The 18,574-nt window shown below is 34.1% G+C and overlaps 1 protein-coding gene across 39 annotated transcripts in view; it reads right to left on the bottom strand.

Annotated features, from left to right (window-relative positions):
* Window positions 1-1,193: 1,193 nt before the first annotated feature.
* slc8a2a (solute carrier family 8 member 2a) overlaps window positions 1,194-18,574 on the bottom strand; it is a 155,362-nt gene continuing 137,981 nt past the window's right edge. For 10 of the 39 annotated variants that reach the window (XM_087252732.1, XM_087252746.1, XM_087252722.1 and 7 more), the window contains 11 exons: window positions 18,134-18,361; window positions 16,314-16,568; window positions 14,685-15,128; window positions 10,866-11,215; window positions 7,596-7,699; window positions 6,838-6,855; window positions 5,365-5,477; window positions 5,239-5,277; window positions 2,677-2,776; window positions 2,286-2,555; window positions 1,194-2,204 (listed from right to left, as the gene is read on the bottom strand). In XM_087252732.1, coding sequence (XP_087108858.1) covers window positions 1,828-2,204; window positions 2,286-2,555; window positions 2,677-2,776; window positions 5,239-5,277; window positions 5,365-5,477; window positions 6,838-6,855; window positions 7,596-7,699; window positions 10,866-11,215; window positions 14,685-15,128; window positions 16,314-16,568; window positions 18,134-18,361 — 2,298 coding nt within the window. In that variant the 3' untranslated portion in view covers window positions 1,194-1,827. 39 annotated transcript variants of the gene reach the window in all.

Here is an 18,574-nt window from a genome sequence, read left to right as displayed (position 1 = left end):
ACACCAACTATCTACAGTATATTTTAGCTAACAGTCATACATACGACCTTAAACAAATGAAATGAATAATGTTTTTTTACAAAAAAATAAAAAATAAATAAAAATAAAAATAAATATATATATATATATCCAAGTTTAAGGAACAGCAAACAATAATTTGACTTAGCTGCTCGTTTGGTATCAGAAGTGGCTCAAATGAAAGGGAAAGGCCTCTAGATTACGCTTATTTTACCACAATAAAATATGATCATACCATGATTGTTAATTATTTAATTGGGACAGTAAGGTCTGACTTTGTTTAGACAAAAGTCTTGTCACTTAGAAATAATGTACAGTATAGAATATAAAGTCATGCTGCAGTGAAAAAAGAATGAATATTGTGTCTGACTCCCATGAGCTTGGAAGACTGCATCCTTACATCTCTGCAATGACCCAAATAACTTAAGGAAATCATCTGGAATGACAAAGAAAGCAATCTTGCAGGAGTCCATTAACAGTCTTTGCATTTATCTTCAATGCCTCCTCCTTCATCTTACCCCAGACGTGCTCAATAATATTCATAACTGGTGACTGGGCTGGCCAATCCTGGAGCACCTTGACCTTTTTTAGTTTCAGGAATTTTGATGTGGAGGCTGAAGTATGAAAAGGAGTGCTATCCTGCTGGAGAATTTGTCCTCTCCTGTGCTTTGTAATGTAATGGGCAGCACAAATATCTTGATGCAGGCTGTTAATGGTGCTATTTACTCTACAGATCTCTTGCATGACCCATACTGAATGTAACCCCAAACCAGGAATTTTCCTTCACCAACCTTGATTGATTTCTGTGAGAATCTTGGGTTCATGCGTGTTCCAATAGGTGTTCTGCAGTATTTGTGATGATTGAGATGCAGTTCAACAGATGATTCGTTGGAGAAGATCAACCTTCTGCCACTTCTCCAATTGATCAATTAGAAGTCAACTTATTATTTGTTGTTCTTACAACTGTAATTAATGACAAGAAACTGTGCTTGGAGAACTGCTACACTGAATAAATTAATAAATATAATGATGGTTACAGCATTTTTACTAAAATAATCCATGGTTCATTTTTATTCTGTACCAAAAATAAGATGATTCAAGAAATACTCCAAGAGTGTTCTGCGATAAGCTGCATATTTCTGTTGTAATGCCTAGAGCACAATAAAAACCAACACTTACATTTATTAATGATTTTACTTGCATTTAAATGCTGAAATTATACATTTGAGTGAATTCATGAAGTGACATGACACAGACTTCTTAATCAAGAAAATAAATGAATGTGAATTATGATAATGGTTATCCCATTTTCGTTCATAAACGTTTCAAGGTAAGTCCCACAATACCTGACATCCAAAAAGAAGTTCAGTTTCACTCATAACAGTTCATCCGTTCCTTTATATGGAGAGTAATAAGTGCCTTCTCTCTCAGAGGGAGGCCTAGCATTCAGACACATCAATTACTGGTCATCAGTCAGTATATAAAATGACACCACAGCTCTGTCAAAAAAAGTGCTACATCTTACAGTATTTCATTCATGTCACTGACAGTCTGATGGTGTCAAAAATCACACTGCCTCTAATGTGCTCTGAAATCAAAGCCAAACACCAGTTATATACATCCCCGACAGCAGTTCAGTCAGTCTTGCTCTCTCTCTCTCACACATTTTAGGTACTTTTGTTTACACAGAAAGTATCTACCCTATGTACATCTTACATCACACAGCTCAGTTCTCACAAAACTAATTTCATCTGAATGCCATTAGTGTAAGTGCGAGTCTGTGTGTGTGTGTGTGTGTCTCTTTGGTCCTCAGAATCCAGTAATATGACAGTAGGCCTCTAAGCTGGAGAACGTGATATAGAGGAGCCACAAACCGACGTACAACATTGAAGTCAGGACCTTCATCACTTTAGGTCCACCCAGCTCTCCACCTACCGATGGCCGCCGCCGAAGCATCAGCACGCCGATATTAATGAAGGCAAAGATGGTGAAGAGTGTGACTGAGAATGCAAGCGAACCGGGGTCTACATAAAACACCTGACCTTTGACTTCCCAGTAAACAGCAGAAACTGACCAGGCCACACCAATCCCGAGAAAAACATTCACCGCATTGCTACCGGTCACATTTCCTACTGAAGCATCAGCATATTGATCCTGTGTAGCAGCGACTTTACTTGCGAATGTGTCTAGAAGAATAAAGGAAAGATAACAGATGGTTAGTCAGTACATTTATTGATTTATTTACATACATACTACCATATATTTACCTGGTATGGAGGTTCCCAAAGCAACAAACACCACAGCAGTGACAGTGTCCCGGAGGCCTACAGTGCAGCCAAAATGAGATGCCAAATCTCCAATGACGGCAGTTAGCAGCCCGATGACCAGAATGGATACAATAAAGCAGGCCCAGCCGTTCCAGTATTCAGTGGGTGGAACGAAGGCAAACAGAATCTTCCAGAACACCGTGACTGCATGCATGAAATAATCACAGCATGACGGCGGCTGAGGTTCACCTCCTTCTTCATCAGCTTCCCCTGAGAGGCAGAAATGACACATCATCATGATCAAGAATCATATGGACACAAATGCAGCTTAATTAATTTCACATAAATATACATATACAGATATTGAGAGTCTATACTGATTTGATTCTACCTGCGCTGACTGTTACCGCCTCGATGAACTGTTCTCTCCAGGAGTGTGTGCCAAGTACTTCAGCAAGGTTAGTATCCTTCAGTAGACGGTCTACAGTATTCTAAACATGCATGCACAATATAGTGGGGCTCAGTGGTTGACAAATGTTTCCATTTAACACTCATCAATCAATCTGGATCAATTTCTTAATAGAAGTAATCTTTTAACACTTGTGTATTGTTTAAATTGACTACTCTTGTTATGTTTGTGGTTGTTTTTGTCCTATTGGCTTCCATTAAAATGACATTTTGTATTGTAAAGCATTGACACCAAATAATCATGCATTCTTTTTTTATTGAACATTTTTGATTTTGAACAAAGCCTGAGATCCACCCAACAAAAAAGTTAAATATAATATAATACTGCAATAATAGGTAGTAAATCAGGATTTAAACATATCTGATACAGTCTCATATTTAACCAAAAGTGTAGTTTTCTTACTGGCAATATTTTTTCGGCTGTGGTGTATTCCAAACTAATAATGTCCAGTAAATATAGCCTCCAGGATAGATCAGTAGGAGCAGATGGATCAAGCCACATTTTCAGGATTGTTTTTTTTTTGCAGCTGCAGCAGTCAGAACAACTAACAGAATCCTTTTTTTGGTTGTTGGATAAGGATAGTGATTAATCGTCCAGCATGAGAAAAGCAATGGGTCGCATTGGATCTGAGATTCCATCAGACCGGTTAGTAGGTCTCGAACCTCGGACCAGAATAATGCAATTTGGGGACAATAATCATGCATTCTTGATTGTTGATGGCTTAACCTTTTGGGATGTGGTAAACTTTTATCATCCTTTATATGCAGTTGTATGGAGTATAACAATAAATTAATTGTACATGTATAAATACACTTACTATGTTTACTATGTTCTGAAACTGAGGTGCTTATTTTGATTTTCTTTGACATACCAAGCTACCCATGCAAAGGACCCAATACAATATACTAAACACACACTATACTACACACATTATAGTCCATAAACTTTAATATATAACTCACATATAAGCCAGAAGCTAAGCATTTTTTTGCACTGCAACTGATGATCAACAGCACAAATTAAAAACTGTACCTCTTCCCAGCAAGGAAAACCTCCAACAATTAATATACAGTCGAAGTCAGAACTATTAGCCCCCCTTTGAATTTTTTATTCTATTTAAATATTTCCCAGTTGATGTTTAACAGAGCAAGGACATGTTCCCAGTATGTCTGATAATATTTTTTCTTCTGGAGAAAGTCTTATTTGCTTTATTTTGACTAGAATAAAAGCAGTTTTAAATTTTTTAAACACCATTTTAAGGTCAATATTATTAGCCTCTTAAGCTAATTTTTTTTCCCCGACTGTCTCCAAAACAAACCATAGTTATACAATAACTTGCCTAATTACCCTAACCTGCCTAGTTAACCTAATTGACCTAGTTAAGCCTTTAAATTTCCCTTTAAGCTGTATAGAAGTGTCTTAAAAAAGATCTAGTCAAATATTATTTACTGTCATCATGGCAAAGATAAAATAAATGAGTTATAAGAAATGAGTTATTAAAACTATTATGTTTAGACACGTGTTTAAAAATCTTCTCTCTGTTAAACAGAAATTGGGGAAAAAAATAAACAGAGGGTCTAGTAATTCAGGGGGGGGGGGTAACAATTCTGACTTCAACTGTACATTATGTGGTCTCATGGCTTTGCAATAAGGTCATTATAATGGAAGTCAATAGGGCAAAACAGCCACTAACATAATGAAAGGGTAGTATTTGTCTAAATTTGTCTAATTTTTCTAAATTTGTAAAATATTATATTGTTGAGTTGAAACAATTTCAAAGGAGTTTGCTGAAACACAGAGAAAGTTGTAGCCAAATTAAGACTCAAAATCACCCCAGAGTGGATGAAAACATCCCCAACAGCACACAAGGGTTCATTTTTGTTTGTAGTATGGCCAGTATTGTTAATGAATTCTAGCTTGTTTTTGTTTGGCCAAATCTACATTTGGTTTCATTGTGAAAAAAAAGTTATAAGAAGTTTGTGTTTAAAGCTGTAGTTTTAATCTGTGTGCAGTTATTTCTAAATTTAAATGTGTCAGTGTCAAAATAAATCTGTGAGTGACTACCACAACTTCTGATGCAGGGCACTTTATGGAAGTTGTGGGGATTATAAGCACAAACGTAAACCTTGAGGTGTTGCACAAAAGGACAAACTTTGATTGTGATTCAAAAATGAAAAAGTGGTTCCTCATGTGGTTTGAAACCTATTTTAGTTTCTTTCTTCTGTTGAACACAGATAAGTATTTTAAAGAATGTTGGGACCCATCAACTTCCATAGTAGGAAAACAAATACAATAGAAGTCAATGAAGTCAGTTAGTGATGTTAGTGAACACAGATTAAAACAGTTGTGAATGGGAAAATAAGGTTTAATTACATGACAATCTCCATGCATTTAGGTGTGATTCAATCAGTCAGAGAGTGTTTAAAGGCTGAAGTTTATAGGGCAAACCCAACACACTTCACACTGAGGCAAGTGGATTACTACCGCATCTAAGACTCCATTAGGGGTCATTCCCTGTCGGACCTTTATGAAGAGGAATCACAGTCAATACAGGGTCTATAACAGACTACATGAGATTAATGTTTTGTTGTATGTAGGATGTGTGGATACCTTGAAGGCCATACTCTCCTCTATAATGACCTCTAGCTTGCAGTGTTCTCCTAGAGCAGGCTTCCCCTTCTCGGCTATACGTCTGGCCTCCTCCACTTCTGGACCAGGGGTGGCTAGTGAGATTGAGAGCAAAGATAAATAAAGGATAAATGCTAAATGTTCAGATGTGACATGTAACACATCCGTATGTAAAAAAAAGATGAATAAATCTGTATGTGACCATGGACCACAAAAAATTTTACATGGGTGTATATATATATATATACTTACCTGCCACTTTATTAGGTACACCTGTCCAACTGCTCGTAAATGCACATTTCTAATCCGCAATGGCAGCAACTCAATGCATTTTGGCATGTAGACATGGTCAAGATGATCAGCTGCAGTTCAAACTGAGCATCAGAATGGGGAAGAAAGGTAGATTTAGAGACTTTGAACGTGACATGGTTGTTGGTGCCAGATGGGCTGGTCTGAGTATTTCAGAAAATGCTGATCCACTGGGATTTTCAAATACAACCACCTCTTGGATTTATAGAGAATGGTCCAAAAAAGAGAAAATATCCTGTGAGCGGCAGATCTGTGGGCATAAATGGCTTGTTGATGCCAGAGATCAGAGGACAATGGCCAGACTGGTTTCAGCTGATAGAAAGGCAACAGTAATTGAAATAACCACTCGATACAACCAAGGTATGCAGAAGAGCATTTCTGAATGTACAACATATTGAACCTTGAGGCAGATGAGCTACAGCAGCAGAACACCGGGTGCCACTCCTCTCAGCTGAGAACAGAAAACTGAGGCTACAATTCACACAGGCTCACTAAAATTGGACAATAGAAGATTGAAAAAATGTTGCCTCTGATGAACCTTTATTTTTGCGGCAGCATTTAGATGATAGGGTCAGAATTTGGTGTCAACAGCATTAAAGCATGGATCCATCCTGCTTTGTATCAACGGTCCAGGCTGCTGGTGGTGGTGTAATGGCGTGGGGGTCATTTTCTTGGCACACTTTGGGCCCTTTAATGCCAATGCCACAGCCTACAGTATTGCTGCTGACCATGTCAATCCTTTTATGACTACAGTGTACCCATTTTCTGATGGCTGCTTCAAGCAGGATAACGTCACAAATCATCTCAGATTGGCTTCTTAAACATGGCAATGAGTTCACAGTACTTAAATGGCCTCCAGAGTCACCAGTTCACAATCCAAAAAAAGCACCTTTGGGATGTGGTGAAACAGGAGATTCACAACATGGATGTGCAGCAGACAAATCTGCTGCTATTGTGTCAATATGGACCAAAATCTCTGAGGAATATTTCCTGTACCTTGCTGAATCTATGCCCTGAAAGATTAAGGCACTTCTGAAAGCAAAAGTGTGTAAAACCCGGTACTAGTAAGGTGTACCTAATAATGTGGCCGGTTTATATATATATTAGTCCACACACACAAATATGCAAAAATAGTTTGTAGCTTACCCTGGTTTAACAGCAGATCTACTTGCAGCATGTCAGTGAAAAATCAATAAATCAATCAATCAATCAATCAATCAATCAATCAATCAATCAATCAATCAATCAATCAATCAATCAATCAATCAATCTTCTTACGCCAATCATGGCTACATTTATTTTGATAAAAATACAGTATATTTCCAAAATAATTGCATTTTTTAGTATTTAAATGTGAATAAATGGCACAATTAAATCAGTTTATCATATAAAGTGACATTGCTCGATTCAAAAAGAGTTTTTACAAACATTGCTTTAAAATGTTCTCAATTAGTTTTGATGATGGCATACTTTTATTTTAATGTAAAGAAAGTTCATATCCATCTATTCATCTATGCTTAGTCAATGGTTAATGAAAGTAGCTAATTAGCTCACTAATGAACCTGGTGTTAATTCTCTCTTTAACATTCACTTTTATTTACGCACATCAGCTCATATTACACACACCCACAAACGTGAGGCTGAAGTGTGTGTGCGTGAGTTGGATCTTGTTACTGTGAGTGACGCATGTCTAGTTTGTCCCCCTGATGTGCTTCTGTTATTGATCTGAAATTGGACACTGGTCATAGAAATGTCCATGTGTGTATCAGAGAGGTGAGCACGAGGCTAGTGGGATCTCGGTAACTATAACGCATTAAAATATAGACAGCAATCATAGAAACCACTTGTACAAAGAAAAAAAAAACTGTAACAGTGATGATTAATAGGAATAGGTGCACACACACCTGAGATGCCTCTCTTGAGCCATTTGGGCTCTTCAAGGACAATGTAGAAATTCTCTCGCTTCTCATATTCCTGCATGTTAATGATGCGCACCTGAAGTGTCTTACTGGGGACACAAAGAGCAAAGGACAAATCATCATTTCCTCTTGGCTTTACCTCTGAAATATTAAAGCAGACCTCAGCATTTAAATCACATCAGAGTTAGGCCTACATGAATACTTTAACACACAGTCTATAAATAATTCAATCACACACTGAAGAACTGAGACGGGCGTTCAGTTGTGTACAAGCTCTCCTTTTCACAAACCAGTGCTGCATTGAAGATTTAAGATTTATCTATTTAGTTTTAACAACAAAGGCAGATTTACCAATGCGTTAGTGTGGGAATGACAGTTATGTGCTCTCTGAAGCTTCTCTGCACGCTAGACAGCACAGATTTCTATGAGAATATACAGATACCTTAATAAAAAAAATAATCTTGTGCTATTACTATGCCTCTTTTCAACTTAAAATAAGAAAATATGAACGTTCAGGCTAGTTTTTGTGTACTTTTCTGAAATTTGCTTAATATTACATTTAAATATATGGCACTTATATAGACAGAAAAATACAAAATAAATTTGACCTTTTCTCGCTCCATCCTATTTGAGTTTATTTCTTTTTCTGAAAGGAAGATATTTTGAAGAATGTTGGGGAAATGCAGCCATTGACATTCATAGTATTTTTTGTTGCTGCTATTGATGTTAACAGCTGCTTTTCAACAACATTCTTCAAAATATCTCGCTTTGTGTTCAACAGACGAAAGACCAATTTTTGGGGGGTAAACTGTCCCTTTAAATAATTACAGTTAAGCATTCTGAGTACACTTGTCTACTAACTGTAGTTTTTTTTTATATAGTTTTACACATGTATATGAACAGGTCTTCAGGTAGTATACTTGCAGAATAAAAACTTTAAAAACTAGAAGTTTTCTGAGTATACTTCAATGTGTACTTTCTTATAGAAGGTACTCAAAAAAAAACAAAAAAAACTGCATTTTCTGCCAGGTTGTGAGAGCTATCAATTCCAATCACCTCTAAAAACTCATTCACAATACCTACTGCAACCAGGAACATCTCACATTTTATTTTAAACTTATTTATTTATTTAAACTGGTAAATTTGATACACAGTGGTGAGTGTGCTATAAAGACCTCCTGTAGTAACACATATTTTGCTGCATATCAACTGGACACATTGCATCCATGCTACAACAAGGAATCAACAACAACTATATGCCCTTACTTGGGCAATGCACCAAAATATTTCTTTGATATTAGTATGCATCTTGTGTAAAGAATATGTTAAAAACATAGTTAAACTTTAACTACACTTATTAGATTAGCTTTAAGTATAATATTAAGTTAATTTTCTAAAGCATACTTGCTTATATGCATACACACAGTTGAAATCAGAATTATTGAGGTTTAACAGAGAAAAAAAATTTTCACAGTATGTCTGATAATATTTTTTCTTCTCGAAAGTCTTTTATTTCATTTCTAATTTAATTTATTTGAAAGTCTTTGTTTTATTTTGGCTAGAATTTATTTTTAATTTAATTAAAATTTTTTAAAAACCATTTTAAAATAAAAATTATTAGCCCCTTTAAGCTATATTTTTCATCGATTGTCCACAGAACAAACCATCGTTATACAATAAAGTGTCTAATTACCCTAACCTGCCTGGTGAACCTAATTAACCTAGTCAAGCCTTTAAATGTCATTTAAGCTGTATAGAAGTGTCTTGAAAAATATCTAGTCAAATATTGCTTACTGTCATCATGACAACGATAAAATAAATCAGTTATTAGAAATGAGTTTTTAAAACTATTGTTTAGAAATGTGTTGAAAAAATGATCTTTCCGTTAAACAGAAATTGGGAAAAAAATCAACAGGGAGCTAATAATTCATATATATAATATGAATTATTAGCTCCCCTGTTTATATATATATATATATATATATATATATATATATATATATATATATATATATATATATATATATATATATATATATATATATATATATATATATATATATATATATATATATATATATATGTGTGTGTGTGTGTGTGTGTGTGTGTGTGTGTGTGTATGTATATATATATATATATATATATATATATATATATATATATATATAGTTGAAGTCTGAATTATTAAACCCCCTGAATTATTATAATTATATAAATTATATAATATAATTTGAATTATAAAATATCAGGTATAATATCAGGTAGATTTACCTGGTGTCACAGTGAACCTTTAGCTTGCTCAGACTGACAGTAACTTTAAACTGACCGACAGACTGAGTAACAGATTGAGGCTCAAAAAAGATATGCTGAACAAACTTGACTTTTCAGAATTTGGTGACTACTGTGAAGAAAGAGACATCTAGTGGTACAAACAAGAACAAGAGGTAGCAGAATCCAGAATATACAGATTTTTTGACTTTTTACAATGAGGTTATAATAGTTAATATATTTACTAACATGAAGATGCAATGCACAATACATTTATTGCAATATTTATTCATCTTTAATCAATAAAACATTAAGTTAACATTAATCAATACAAATACATGATTGATTTTTAGTCCTTGCCAAAAGTGCATTAAATAATGTTACCAAGCAAAATTTTTGGATGTTAATAATGCATCTGTAAACAATGGATTTAATATCAAAAATGAAAAATAAATGTTGTTTAAGTTTTGTTCATTCTTAGCTCACTTTAGTGCATACATTAATGAAACCTTGTTGTAAAATGTGATGGGTTGTTTGTAAGCAGACAGTGATGAATTATGAGGTTTTAAATTTAATGCTTTACAAAATTACATCTCAATATAGTATAAAAGTAGTTCTGAGTATAAAAATATTTAATATAAATGTAGTTCTTCTGACTTTTCTATCTATTAAGGTATCAGGAATTGTTTGACATCATTGATAATTAGAATTTTTTTTTTTATAAAATGACAGATTAAAATGATCCATAGTCTGCCATAATTTAATATTAAATACAAGCTACAAGCAATAATGAGATATTAAAAATGCTCTGTCATCAATATAACACATCAACTCATGTAATTCCCTAAATTTAACTCAATTCAAACAGTGTGTGAATATTGCCAATTGAGGTGAAGAGAATCTTCTAGCATGTGTGTAAAGTTAAAACAAAAGGTTTTGATTAAAAAAATAAACAATTGAATTGAATGTTTTAGTGTGTGGTTTTACCTTGTCTGCTCATTGGTGAACTCCAGCTCTCCTTGTATTTGCTCATAGTCAACCCCCTGTCGCGCAGAGCCGTCCTCTGTGTGATAGGGAATCATCACAGTCCCGCGCACACCTGACGTCCGGTTCACCGGCACCTCCACCACACCCGAACATTCACCCACACAAAGCTCCCGCTGACCAAAGGCAAAAACTCCAGCATGGTCATCGTCCAGAATGGTTACCGTAGTAACTGAAGGTTCAACCAGCCGGGCACCGTCAGTGTTGGTCCCACCTTCTCCCTCTCGCAGATTCGAAAGACGCACAAAGAAGTGTTCATCTTCCTCAAACACGTCATCATCAATAATGCCCACCTATCAAACGTATACAAACACACACATTGACTATTTAACAATTGCAGGTAAATTTAGTATAAGCCGATATTTTTTCAGCCTTTTCCAGTGTATTTAGCTTGTCATGAATCATAGTAACTTTCAGGCCATAATATAATCTTTTCTGGAAAAAAGTGTCTTGTATAGTTAAAAATCTTGCTGTCTTGTTGTTTCTACAAAATAAAATTGTTTGAAAAAAGGTATTAAAAGTTATTAAAGATATTATAATAAAAAAGGTATTATAACAGTGCTTATTATATTAGAACAATCTGATTATACTCATTGAGCAGTGCACAACAGAAATTCCTTACATATTATTTGATAACAGACAAAAAGCTGCTATAATTGTACTGGAAGATGTTTATCCTCCAACTGCTAAACTATGGCTTGAAGAATTGATATCTACTCTGCAGAAACAGATGTCTTTTAAAAGGCAACATTGGACAATTTCAGAAGATTCGAGGTCTTTTTGTACAGTCACTTCATGGGGAATTCTTTTCCCAAAGCAATGTAGTTTAACTAAAAAGTTGTTAAGATCATCACTGTATTGTATACTTACAGGCTGAGGTTGGGGTGTTTGTTTTTGTTTGTTTGTTTTTGTAAGGTTATGTATAAAAGAAAATTAAACCTTAAAATTTGTGATTATTGCAAGTCTATTTAATGACGAAATAAAACTTATTTGAAAAAAGAAAAACTATAACACGGAAATGGTAAAAAGAAGACTCACCAAATAAAGATGAATGGTTTAAAATAATAGCAGAAGTTGGAATAGTAGAAAAAATGACACATGCACTTGGATTATAAATAGAGATTTTTGAAAAGAAATGGAATAAATGGCTGGCTTTCTCCACAACGGCAATATCTCCTGCTCACCAAAGCCGCTTTTATTTGATCAAAAATACAATTAAAAATTGTAAAATAATAATAATAAAATAACTGTTCAAAAGTAGCTTATAATTTCATTTAATCATTTATTCCAGTGATATTAATGATGCATTTTCAGCTTAATTACTCCAGTCTTCAGAGTCACGTGATCTTAGAAATCCCTCTAATATTATTATTTATTTATTATTATTATAATTATTATTATAATTATTAATGGAAATAGTAATAAAAGCAATAATAACTGGAATAATAATTTCACTTGAAAATATATACATTAAGTAATAAATAAATATTTAATAAATAATTATGTAACAATTAAACATTTGTTTTACATTTATTAAATGCCACCTTGATGAACAGAATAATTTATTTAAATTATTAATTAAAATGGTTATATTGTAATAGTTAAATGAAAACGGAAGAGTATGTATGACTGAAAAAGACTGGTAGAGTATGTATGTATGTATGTATGTATGTATGTATGTATGTATGTATGTATGTATGTTTTATCATTTTTTGTTTGTTTGTCTGTTCGTTTTGTTCCCACTGGTTATGTTCCTAACAAAATCAATAAAAACTAAGTATAAAAAAGGTAATTATATTATAACAATATCCATGCATTAATACTAAATACCTTCTGTGACCGTACCATACTTTGCCTTTAAACTGGTGAAATGACCTGACACAGCTATCTAAGATGCATTAAATGATGTCTATGTCTTACACTGATAACATCTGAATCTCTGGAAGGTAAATATATGCTCTCTCTGGGACAATATTTTCATCTAAATAGTTCTCACACCAACAACATTTTTTGAAAATGGCAAAACAGCTACAATAATATGAAAAGAAACAGAATTTATCACTGATCACACAGTGGGTTGTGTGATAGTCTTTTAAACATAGTTTCATCAGTGGCATATGCTCTGTTAAACTGTAAGTCAAACTCTGTTACTGAGGTAGAGTAACAATATTGACTTTATGTTAAGCCATTGACTTTACAATACTCTAATATATATTTTCATTTGTTTAATTAAAAGTAAAAAAGGAAGTTTCTTGTGTTTGGCACACACTAATTTATTAATATTAGCAATGTTTTTAATAAAATGAACGGCTAAATTCTGTTAATGAAAAATTATTTTCCCCTAAATCTTCGATTTGCATATTGGAGTGAATAGTAACTGTACTAAAGTTACTTTACTAAGTTACTTTAAGTAAATTTACCTGTTGCCCTAAAGGGTCCACTATGATATCAAATTTTAAACAGTAGTTCATGCAATGTAAATGTGTAAAGATAATCAACATCTCTCAAAGTAATATGCTCAAAGTTCAATGTAAAGAGAGACAATGGCTTTTACAGAGTTAGCTTAGCAAAGCCTACAGCGAACAAAATTTGGGTACAGCAAAAAATTACATTCGGGTTGGTGAGATCACAAACACTTCAGATTATGAAGGCACACACCTCGTGCAACTAAGGGGTGTGGCCAGAGGCGCTGTAATGTTTTACCAGAGTAAGTTAAAATGCTGTCCAAACGCTGCTATTTCCACAGAACTTGTTCTGTTTCTGTATTTGGGCTTCCAAAGGACATGACAGAAAGATAGACGTGCTTACAGTTACATTTTAATTTTGTTCCAGAGAATTATAATATATATATAGCTAACATTTGACAAAGGACAGCTTCCAGAATCTCTCTCCATTCAGTGCTGGATTCGGCTAAAAACTCCGCTAAGAAGGAGCAACTTCAACCATAATAGCAAAAGCTGTGGATTGTGAGCCACAACCTGTAAGTACTTTTTTTTAATTAAAATTGATCTATTATATGCACAGTGTCTAGCATTAACGGTTGTAGCAAGGACATAAACAAGGATGTAAACAATGAAAATGCTGTTTGGCACCTTTAACAATTTAGCTACAAATTCATATTTTCCCTTAAACTAATGTAAACAGCCACAATCTTTAGCAGCGCTATATACGGTATATCTCAAATAACAAACTTGCAAAAAATATGTGAACGCTTTATATTACTTACACATGCTTATTCTGAATATATATAAAGACACTTGTCAGATTTTATTTTAGAGTGATGTCTTTTCATAGTGATGTGGAGCCTGTCCGCGAATCACAGTACATTATGTTAGCTGACCAATCAGAACCTCTTAAGGGTGGGCCTTTCAGAGGAAAAGGAGTTATGACAATTGTTTTCATGTAGCAGTATATAATCAAAGCAAGATATATGAAAAGTAACATGATTTTTTACAAGTGAAGCATGAGCACACATTGCTTTGCATCTTATAAACACATCCAAGCTTTAAAATTACACTCTGGAACACTCCTTTAAAAGCGACAAGCTGACATTACTTAAAAAAGTGAGTAAAACCATTGTAACTGGGAACTGTTCATTTGACTTTGTTTTATAATTATGCACATAGTTAATTAACTTAATAATTTGAAGATCAATGGGTTAACCCACTTTTTTGAAGTAAAGTCAACTTATCTCGCTTTACAGTGTAGAATCACCCCTGTATACATACTCTAATGTTCATCACCACTTTGTTAATCCCTCACCTTTATTTCTTTGCGTGTCTCTCCAGGCTGAAATATAATCGTTCCTTCACAATTTTCAAAATCGTCCCCAGAGTTGGCGGAGCCGTTCTCAGTCTTGTAATCGACGTGGAAGGTTCTGGTGCCGGTTCCTCCCCGTAAACAAACCCACAGACTCACACTACCACAGTTCTCAGTGCACTGGTACTGCGCCTGCTCAAAGCTGATCTGAGAACAGGTGGCCAGGTCATTCCCAGTCGACTCTCCAGCCAATCTCTTCGCTTGTTCAGCTGCAGCATGTTTCTTCAGGATGTTCCCAGCGCCGATCATCATGCGTGTAGCCTGTACTCGGTAAAAGGCCCGGCTCTTGCGCTGTTTCTGCATGCTGGCATAGTTTGCCATCTCAATCAGCTGATCCAGGTCTTTGTCAGGATGCTTCTCTCTCAGGTCTTTAAGTATGCGGATGACCTACAACCACAGGTGGGGTTTCATTTCAATGTTTTGATCAACTTTTTTATCGATATCATACTATCATAATCATAAAATTAACTCTCGTAAGAAGATCAAGTCTTGTATCACTGTTATTTAATTTTTTAAATAAAGATTGACAAACCATACGATCTCACTTACATTGTAGGAAATTAGGGAATAAATAAAAAAAATAAAAAAATAAATAAATAGACATGAGGTATTGATTGAGTTTAATGATCTGATAATTACAGTACAATTAAAAATTCTAGGGGTCACTTATATTTGTTTTTAAAATATTTTTTTTTCATATTCAGCAAAGCTGCATTAATTAAAATCAAAATCAAAATACAGTAAAATCACTAACATGGTGAAGTTAAATAAATAAATAATTTAATAGCACTACAGAACTGTTGAATGCTTGATTTTGATTGGCAGATGAACATTCAAAGATTTACAATTATTTTCATATAAATGCAGATCTAAAGAATTTCCAGCAGTTCGTAATTGCATTACAGTTCCAGATCACTACGAAGATTGATTATCTCATAGCTTACAACTGTCAAAACTGAGGGGAAAACAAAACAAAGAGCTTTGAATGAGATGTGTAAGAAACTAGTATACACAAAAGAGCTGTTAGGATAAAAACCTGACAAATCTTATCCATTTCTGTGATGAGAACACTCTAAGAAATAGTACATAAAAAGTACAAAAGTGTTCTTAAAATTTTAGGTAATATTATATATACTGTTGAGTTACCAATATGATTTCTTTAAGTACAAATTTGCTTCTTTTGAAAAGGTACCACCCCAACAACAGCTCACGTACCTTCATTTTTGAGAGAGAAGACCATCACTCCAGTATTTATTGTCACATAATCCTTCAGAAATCATTTTAACATGATTATTTATAGTTTAACTCTGACAAGAACATTTACCACAATGCTATTCATAGACAAAATGTCTTATTAACAGTTTAGTTCACCTTAAAAAAAAAATCTTTAAAATGCCATTAATTCATCCTCAGGCCATCTAATCTCTTTCTCCAGTAGATCGTTAATTTTATTTAAATGCTACCAGAACATTAACTGAACTAAGATTGAGTAAATGAACAGCAAGTTTTCATTTTTGTTTAAATTACCCTGTTAAAAAGGTTCTTTATGTCTGTTTTATTCTGCTTTCTTACCTCCTCTCTGTCCTGTTCAGGTTCTTTATTTTTCTCCATATCAACGCTGGTGGTGTTGTTTTGATATTTTTCTCCCATAATCGCATCAATGCCTCTGGGTGCCAGTTCCCCTTCCATCTCCACAATGATACCATGACGTTTATCTGTACGGTAGCGCTTGTTCAAGTACTTGTAAAAGAGCAGGCGCCGGTCAGCAATCCATGCCATTAGGACACAGACAGGGAAGAAGAATAGAGTGACCAGAGCCTCCCAGACCTCACATACACACACACAAAAATATAAAACAAAAAATTAGTCATAAAATTTGATTCCATAAAATATCTACATATACAGTGCTCAGCATAATTAAACATTTTAAAATGAATATTTGAATCAATTTCTCAGTGAATATAGGCAATGTATTTTGGTGCATTTAAACTAAACAGATTTAATAAACAGATTTATTCATTAAAATAACATTTTAGTCATCGAACATCTTTAGAAATTGAAAGATTATGCAATTAAATTCAAGCTAAATATTAAAAAAATACAACATACAAAATTTCTTCTAAATGTTAATTATTTTTTTTTGCTTCTCTTGATTTTTCCTCTTTTTTAAATTTGTATTTATTATTTTTCTATAATATGTAAATCTGGGTGTACTAGTTTTTGAACTGTCACCGTAAGTTATTTTGTTGGATAAGCTGATAAAGGCTATATATAAATTTGTGGTGTTTCGTCTGGTGCAAACAACCCAGTTGCGTATCACTGCAAATCTAGTCACGTATCATGTTGTTAGGACAATGTGTTAGAATGTAACCTTCTCACCAAATATTTTGATGTATTATTTAATTAATAACCACCTCATGTGGAACTCTGAATCTATTTCTACATTTCGGAATTTGCTACTGTCCACCGGAGGTCACATTTCAGTCACGGCACATGCTTTGAGAGCGATTTCACCAAGGCAACTCTGAGTGCTGAAATATAATTGGCTAAACTGGCATTGGGTAGGTTAAAAGCACAAAACAAAAACAGCCGTTCCGGCAAGGAAAACATATTTTCAAAGCAGAATATCCAGTCTGATCTCACGAGGAAACGTAAGTATTTTACGTTTTGTCAGTTTAGTGGCTAATTCGAACAAATTCGTACAAGTTCCCACCCCTAATCCTAACCATCATTGAGTGATGAGCAAATCGTACTAAGTTGTACAAATTAAATCGTACAATTTCATACGAATTAGCCCCTAAATCCTAATGTTACGAATTTCCGTGAGCTTGCATTGGAATATCTGATTTCAGCATTGTTTTTCAGATGAAAAACATACAAGTATGTTCTCTTGACATGTTTCTTAAATATCTGCAAACATATGGGAGTATTTTATGCTTTGTTCATTAATTCATTTTCTTTTCGGCTTAGTCCCTTTATTAATCTGAGGTCGCCACAGCTGAATGAACCGCCAACTTATCCAGCATGTTTTTATGCAGTGGATGTGCTTCCAGCTGAAACCCATCTCTGGGAAACATTCACCCACATTAATTTACATACACACACTCATACACTACGGACAATTTAGCCTACCCAATTCAAAAGAGTTAACATAAGCTGTGCAAACACTAATATCTGCTTTGGTCGACACTACATGTCCAGTTAACTCTTTTAAACTAGAATTACTAAAACTAAATTTACCAAAACTAAATATAAATGTGTTCACATAGTGTTTACAAAAAACTAAACTAAAACAAACAAAACCATAAAGAAAATAAACTAAACCTAAACTGAAATGTACAGCAAATGTATAATTATTATAGGAAAAAAAAAAAAATTTTAAAAATGCAAACCTGTACAACGCCAGGGCTTATGACTGCCAGGATGAGGTAGAGCCAAATATAGGCGAAGATGCTCCAGGATGCAGTGATGAAGAAGACTCTGAGGTGTTTAATCTTTCTCACCTCTCCGTCAGGAATCACCCACACACACACTCCAATGATCACAAACATGTTAAACGCAGCACTGCCCACTATAGTGCCAGGACCCAGTTCTCCAGACTCAAAGCCATGTCCACATACCTGCCACAAACATACAGAGCAGATGAAAATAACACTATGTTTAAAATGCAATCAATAAAAACATCACTTTAAATATAATGTAATGCATCATAAAAAGCCTCATTGTGTTTTTCCAGAAATTGTTTTTGTTTAATGAGGCTATTTATAAAAGTAAAAATTCTGCAAAGTATATATGATCAAAGTGCATGATCAATGTTTTTTTTTTCTTGGATT

Source organism: Danio rerio, chromosome 5 (assembly GCF_052040795.2).
Source record: "Danio rerio strain M-AB ecotype USA chromosome 5, GRCz13ab, whole genome shotgun sequence".
NCBI classification, from domain to species: domain Eukaryota; kingdom Metazoa; phylum Chordata; class Actinopteri; order Cypriniformes; family Danionidae; genus Danio; species Danio rerio.
The sequence above is the reverse complement of the archived record's forward strand: the minus strand, read 5'-3'. Positions and strand labels throughout refer to the sequence as shown.